The sequence below is a fragment of the Triticum urartu genome, chromosome 1A (assembly GCF_056163025.1).
Source record: "Triticum urartu cultivar PI428250 chromosome 1A, HENAU_Tu73, whole genome shotgun sequence".
Classification (NCBI taxonomy): domain Eukaryota; kingdom Viridiplantae; phylum Streptophyta; class Magnoliopsida; order Poales; family Poaceae; genus Triticum; species Triticum urartu.
The window spans coordinates 68167912-68175724 of record NC_141873.1 but is presented as its reverse complement, the minus strand read 5'-3'; the positions used below and the strand labels follow the sequence as shown (position 1 = coordinate 68175724).

The following is a 7813-nucleotide window of genomic DNA, read 5'->3' as shown; positions in this document are numbered from 1 at the left end:
TTCAACACCTATCATCTCCTCGCCTATGCCTCAGTTCACAGCTGAAGAGGCTGGCGTTGAAGAAATGGAAGATGAAGATGTGGACATTGGCTGCTCCACACCCATAATCAGTGATGAATTCTGAGAAATTCAGCATCCAAACTCTCCAATGTTCACCCCTCTACAGCAAATTCCTCAGTCCCCCACACAAACTGTTCACCTGGGCTCTGAAGAAACTCATCCCACTGCATCTGTCCATGAGGAAATTCCAGCCACTAGCGCTGATGAAACTACTGCTGCTGAACAACCAACTACGCAGACTGCCACTGAGGAGGAACCAGAAATTCCTCAGCCTGAAGAACCTGCGATTGAGATTCCTAAGGTCGTGATGCAACTCACTGACACTCCACTGCCGAAGCCAAAGGATCCATTCTCACGCAAGCAAAAATTCAAGGCTGATGATTTCTTCGGCGAGCACGTATTATTCAAAGATTACAACCCATATGACTCTGCTCGCATTAGGAAGAGGCGTTTCTGGACTGCCAGTCAAGCCAATTTCTATTCCTCAGTGCTGTTCAACAAGGAGAAGATTTTCTACCATGAGCATATTCCTCACGTGGATATGGAATCTCTGCCGTGCTTCGCACCACTCCTCAGTGTTCTTCACGACGCTGGACTGCTCAACTTTTGCTCTGACATCTGCGATTGGAATGAAGAACTGATTCTTCAATTCTATGCAACACTGCACATCACCGGAGATGCTGAAGATGTGAATTCATGGGTGCTGGACTGGATGTCTGAAAACACTCACTACACTGCACCAGCCTCTGAATTGCTTCGTGCTCTACCACTCAGTTCTCCCCTTGAAGAAGCTCGCTGCATCTACAGTGAACCTGAGCTCACACATCATTACATGCAGGTGATGATGAAACCTTTGAAGCCAGGTCAAGCACCAAGAACCAAATTCCTCGTGAAGAAATTGTTGTACGTGCCCAGAACTGCCTATCATATTCTTATGAGGACAATCAGTCCTATCAAAGGCCACGACTCATCTGATGAGGAAATTGTTGGCATCATGAAGAATCTGGTATTCAACATCGTTCATGGCATTCCTATCAATTATCATGATTTCTTCATGAGGACTATGGCCAATGTTGCACTGTCTCCGTTTGAGCTGAAGCCTTATGCACCTTGGATTATGAGATTCCTCAGGACAAGGTCTTCACTCAACTACAAAGCTGATTTCCAGAATCACCTCAGCTACTTGCCCCCAATTGAAGTCCTCAAACAGACATATTCCTCAGTTGATGGAAAGGGCAAGGCACCAACTGTAATAGATGAAGGCATTCATCCATTGGATGGTCAGTTTCACAAAGCTGCATCTTATTCCACCAATGATGACTCTGCCACACATGACTCTGCCAATGCACCTAAGTCCACTCCTCAAGCCACTGCTCCGCGTGTGATGACTGACTGTGAACTTCTTCTTAGTCTTCACCAGAAGGTGGATCGAAATCATAAATGGGTTAGCGTCAGTTTGGTTCACTTCTTCACAACATGACTACCACACACAATGTAGTGAAGAAAAACCACTACTACTTCCATCAAGTCTTCGGTCGCACCTGGACAATCCTGTCACATCTATATGGTGAAGAAGATCTGAAGAACATGAGTCTCAAAGAAGATTTTGACTGGTCTGCACCTCCACCGAAGAAATTCAAGAAGGTCCAAGTTCCTTCTCTGGTGGCCAGCTCATTTTCTTCATCACGCGACACTGATGAACATGAAGATTTGAACAACACTGCGGCAGGCCCTACATCAACAAACGCCCCCAACAACGCTGACGCTCCTTCATCAACATGATTATCTTCAGGGGCGTTAGTCCTCATTTTCGATCCTTTTGGTCATTCGATGACAAAGGGGGAGAAATATGAGTTAGTATTCAAGCGGGTCTACTATATGGGCGTTTTTTGCTAAGTTACAACTCTCGTTCTTCTGAAACTTTATTGGATCGAGTTGTAATCTTAAACCCGATGATGCTCTGATACTTTTGATGCACTGTGCTCTGATACTCTTGATGCACTATTCTGCATGCTTATTCCTCGTTAAATATTATTGCACGCATGCTGAATTTCATCAGGCATCATATTTCATCATGCATCTCAAATTCTTCATATTACAAGATATAGGGGGAGATCTCCATGATTCAACTCTTCAAGTGTGCATTGCTTCAAAAGCAAATTCCTCACGATGCACATCTTCAGGGAGAGTTCTTCTATATCTTGCAATCAAATTCCTCAATATCAGTAGTTACACTTCATATGTTTATCCCCGTTGAAAACTTAACCTATATTGTCATCAATCACCAAAAAGGGGGAGATTGTAAGTGCATCTAGTGCCCCTTAGTGATTTTGGTGTATTGAAGACTTATAGGTTAAGGGACTAATGCGTGTGTGAGTGTACACAGGTCTATGAGTCTATGAGGAGTTTGATATTTACAGGAAAAGTCGACCCCTAAAAATGAGTATCTTCGACTGAAGACTTTGGTATTCTGAAGACTTTCTGAAGACTTTGAAAGTGAAGAAATTGATGTGACCTTGAAGACTTGGTATTCTTTCGAGGAACATGAAGAGAGAAGACTTTTGTTTTCGTAGTTTCATTTTCTCTTTCTTGAGTCATAGGAAACACCGTACTGTTAAAGGGGGTCGAGGAAATACTAAGGAAAAATTTCCATGTGATGCTCAACTCAAAATCCTACACCAACCAATCCCTTCGAGTGAAGCCATTGGAAATCTCTTACAGATCAGTCAATTTCTTCAGTGACAGAGACGAAGTTCTTCTGGTCTCTGAGGAATTTGTCCTGACTGAGGAGTTAGGATTTCGCCAGTGCGGATTGCCTACACAGTGAGGAACATGATATCCCTGAGGATTTTTCTACTCAAAATTCCAACCGTTGCTGTGCTATGCGCCAGCTGTTCCAAAATATCTATCCACCTAATGGTCATTTCATTGAAGGGCATTTATGTCTTATCATGTCGGGCTGCTCCCTAGGCTATAAATAGCCGCCCCCTACAACCACTAGCTGGTTGGCTGCTCCGAGAGAAACTGACACTTGTCATTTTAGAGCAACCCATCCTCCGAGGACTTTGAGCGAAAATCATCAAGTGAGGAAAAACCAAAAACCCAAAACCCAAACACCTACAAACCCCAAGTGATTGAGCATCACTGAAGAGATTGATCCTGAGTGGATCCGACGCTTGTTACCTTTGAAGACTGTGCTTCTTTCAGACGGTTAGGCGTCATGGTCTAGAGCATCCAAGAGGAATTGTGGATCGCCGAGTGACCAAGTTTGTGAAGGTTTGGAAGTCGCCTGAAGACTTACCACGAGTGATTGGATGAGGTCTGTGTGACCTTAGTTCAAGGAGAATACGGTGAGGACTGGGTGTCTTGGACTAAGTGTCCTTGACTGAGTGTCCGGGACTGTGTGTCCTCGAGTTTAAATACTCAGCCGCTCCAACCAGACGTACAACTGAGACATCAATTGGAACTGGTCTACCAAATCATTGTTTTCACCGAGCTTACTGGTTCTATTTCCTCAACTCTTTCATTTCCTCATAACTGTGCTGTGTGTTTGTTCATATCTGTGTTTGAAGACTTTGACTGAAGACTTTCTCAATTTCCTCAGTTCAATTTCTTCAGTCTGTTTGTCTTCGTCCTGCGTTATCCTGTGATTACGCTTCCTGTACTCTGTGCCTGTCTTCATTTCATCATGATGAGTATGTTTGTATTCTGTTATGTTTACTTTTGAGTACTTATTCCGCTGCTAGTAGTTCTTCGCTAAGGAATTTCCTCACCGGCAAATTCCTCAGTGAAGAATTTCGTAAAAATCGCCTATTCCCCCCCTCTAGTCGATATAACGCACTTTCACTAGAGTTACATCTAGGTCAGTTACATCGGGAGATAGACATCCCGAGGATTACATTGTGTCTTGGAGTATGCGCCAAGTCTTCAGAAGATTTCATCTTAAGTACATCATGGAGCCTGAAGAATATGACCCACTAGTTGATCGTCCAGGGGTCCTCAACTAGCCCATCCCGAGACCGACGTAGTTATCTTCCTACATAGGACACCATCAGCAGCCCCTAAACTGATCTTCAAACTGAGGACATTGCTCGGCTCCTCCGAGTCATTGCTTCATCTTCGGTCTTCAGTTTTCGGCTTCGTAGACGAGTCCAACAAACCTGATACCTTTGCATTCATAATCATTTAGGCGCCGTGCTTTACCCAAGCTCCTTACGCCCACTTAAAGTAGGACGCCTTGGTAACACACGGATTTGATGCTGATTTAGCACACGCGGGCCACGATCAGGTTATTCTTAGGCCCCCATCTGCTCCACTGCTCCGCTTCGGGAGCGGACGGAGCTACAGTGAAAAGTCTTGAAGCGGGCAAAACGATGCTCCGCAGATCCGCGGATTTCAAGGAGCCGGCGCATTGCCGAACGGGGCCTTAGGTAACTGATCCTGGAAACAAACAGAACTGACTCAGATGGCACAAACAAGGGAACAGAGAATTGATGAATTGAGATGCTGCAGTGTTGTTCAACACACCATGTGATACAATTACCTAGTTCCCTATCCATCCAGGCCTGAAATAAGCAAGATTGCTAAAGGCCAAAATGAGAAACAGCCTAAATATCAGCATCAAAGGCACATGTTATGAACGGACAGATTTACCGCAAGCAGACCAAATTCGAGCTAATTCTACAGACAACACGGAAGACAGATGAGGACCCTTGGAAGTTGGAACGGACGAGGGTTAGCGAGTTAGACAATGCAGACCCAGACGCCGAGGACGATGAGCGCGGTGCCGAGCGCGGCGGGCGCGGCGCGGGTGGCCTCCCCGAGGAGCGCGGCGGCGAAGGTGGTGGCGTTGGTGACTGGCACGGCGACGGAGATGGGCGAGTCGCCGAGGAGGCGGAAGAAGGCGGCGGAGGCCGAGAGGTTGGCGAGGAACGGCGCCGAGTACTGCCACGTGAGCAGGAGGTCGGCCCACCGCCGGACGGCGCCGGTGCCGGCAGGAAGGGAGCGGGAGCGGCGGTCCCAGACGAGCGCGCCCCGGCGCATCAGCGCGTTCGTGGCGCCCCACACCAGGCCCACCGCCACCATGCTCGCCGCGTCGCCGCCTACCGCCGCCATGCTCGCCCGCTTGCGGTGGATCTGGGGCATCCCTTTCTCTGCTTTCCTCACTGTGCCTGGATCTTTGCTGACTTGTTTGGGTTACGCTGAACTTTGGCTTTCGAAAGTTTGTGTTTGTGTAATTTCAAATTTCGGCCTCTGAAAAGAAAGTTTGTGTTTGGGTAATTTCAAATTTTGGCTAACCGCTAGACTATAGAGAAGTTACAAAAAATTGACGAGTTTTGGTTTGGGCGTGCTAATTTTCTAAATCACTAAGCACCCTAGTAGGGGTTAAACTCGAACAATACTACATCTACTGGACGCCTACATAACCTTCCAACTAATTCTTTTGCCCCCCTATCCCCAATCACAGTACTCTACATCATCAATTACGTAAATTCCTTACCTAACCTTTCGTAGATGTAACATTGCTCGTTAAACTTCTAGGAGCGATTCAGGTCACTGTTTTGTTTCTTACATCATTTTTTCTCGGTCGTCCAAATGTGATCTAGGCTGCGTGAGTTAGCCTCTTCTATAGGTCATTTTGTTCAGTTGTGTAGACGCATGGGGCCTGATTTGTCGATGAGTGGGACTGTAAGTCTTTCTTGGTCAAAGGCGACCTGGCGACTGAGAGGGCGTCGTGAGGCACGTGTCGCTCGGTTGTCCAGTCAGGGCTGTCTACAGAGGAGACGTGGGGGCTGTTGGGGAGGGATTTGATGTGCGGTGGAATGAGGTTTGTTACAGTTTGCTGGAGCGGGGGTAGGTGGGTGCGAGGGTGATGTTGGCGGCGTTTCTTCATTTGGCAGTTCGCTGATACTATTGGCTATTGTCTACCTATCTGATGGCAACTGCATTGGAAGGGATCTACTCTTTGTTTTTGACCATCATCTTTTGCAAGTTCTTTGCTGCTGCTTCTGGCGATATTCTTATTATACTTCTACTTTTTTCGGTTTTGGCTCAGCGGCGAGCGAGAGCGAAATAAGGGTTTTCATCAAGAGAAAAGAAAACCGAAGCGATTTCATTCGATTTGTTGTGGATTGGATGATAGAAAGTCAGCAAGCATCAAGCATACTCAAAAAGGTTGGGGGATGCTTCGTCTCTTCGTCGGGCTTTATTTGCACTTTGTAGCATATGTCATCCCTAGACACATTACACTTGTAGTTTGTTGCATACTTTAGACGTATGTATTTGCATAATACAGTGCAGTTATGAGAGGAACATGCATCTGCATTATGAGAAGGTTGTAATTGTGTATTGTGAATGTTGCAGAAATGTATTAAGATATTCCAAACAAAATCCAACAATAAAAAGGACAATTCAGGCATTTGAGGCAGTTACAGATGAAAGAAACGCCTTTGGCAATCTCAGCATTGGAGGCAGTTTGCTTAATTAAACTGCTTGCGGCTGGTTTTCGAAACTGCCTGCATTATTCCGCGTATTAGCGATGCTGACTTTGAGGTGGATTGCGCAACCGGCAATGTCCATGTGCGAAATTCGCATGCAAAGCATGATTCTCTACTAGTGTACTATGCATGGGCTAGAGACTGATCTTGTTGATTTCTCAAGTTGGAGATTCGTGAGGCGTTATATTCTGGAGCTTTGGCTCATGAAATTCAAAGGCTTCATCCTAGGTATTGAGCAGCGAAGTGCTCCGAGGCAACATATTCTTTATTCTGATAGACACAGGTTATGCATTATCTTTGCCTGTAAACAACCACCAAGGGTTGCTTTCGGATGTATAGGGTGCTCATCTGCGTTCGTCCTTTGGTGGCAAGTCCAACTCTAGTTAGTGAAGGCAGTACTTGGATCGTCCTTTGACGACGGGTGTTGTACATGTGTCATTTTGGATCTGCAATGTATTTTTCGTCTATGGCCTAATGGGGATAGGGTTCTCCTTCCCGATGGCAGCGGCACGGCCACGATGCTGGGTGCAAGGCCCCTTTCTACAAAGTCTAGTCGTGTTTTCAACTTGTTTGTCGCCTAGGCTCAGCCTCGGTGTCGTTCTTTCGCCTTCGATTGCCACTAGTAACTTTCCATCTTCACTTGGGTCTCTGAGGGTGGCACTATTATAGTCGACGTGGTGTCCTTCGTGCTTCGAGCAATTCATTTGTTGTGTTCTTTCTGAAGGAAATATGCCCTAGAGGCAATAATAAAGTTATTATTTATTTCCTTATATCATGACAAATGTTTATTATTCATGCTAGAATTGTATTAACCGGAAACATGATACATGTGTGAATACATAGACAAACAGAGTGTCACTAGTATGCCTCTACTTGACTAGCTACTTGATCAAAGATGGTTATGTTTCCTAGCCATAGACAAAGATTTGTCATTTGATTAATGGGATCACATCATTAGGAGAATGATGTGATTGACTTGACCCATTCCGTTAGCTTAGCACTTGATCGTTTAGTTTGTTGCTATTGCTTTGCTTTCTTCATGACTTATACATGTTCCTATGACTATGAGATTATGCAACTCCCGTTTACCGGAGGAACACTTTGTGTGCTACCAAACGTCACAACGTAACTGGGTGATTATAAAGGTGCTCTACAGGTGTCTCCGAAGGTACTTGTTGGGTTGGCGTATTTCGAGATTAGGATTTGTCACTCCGATTGTCGGAGAGGTATTTCTGGGCCCACTCGGTAATACACAT

The 7813-nt window shown here is 45.6% G+C and overlaps 1 protein-coding gene across 1 annotated transcript; it reads right to left on the bottom strand.

The window, feature by feature from the left end:
• Window positions 1–3866: 3866 nt before the first annotated feature.
• LOC125556299 (uncharacterized) lies at window positions 3867–5458 on the bottom strand. Its single transcript, XM_048719090.2, has one exon. It carries the CDS (start codon window positions 5203–5205, stop codon window positions 4804–4806), a length of 402 nt encoding a protein of 133 aa, XP_048575047.1. The 5' UTR covers window positions 5206–5458; the 3' UTR covers window positions 3867–4803.
• Between the last annotated feature and the right edge of the window lie 2355 nt (window positions 5459–7813).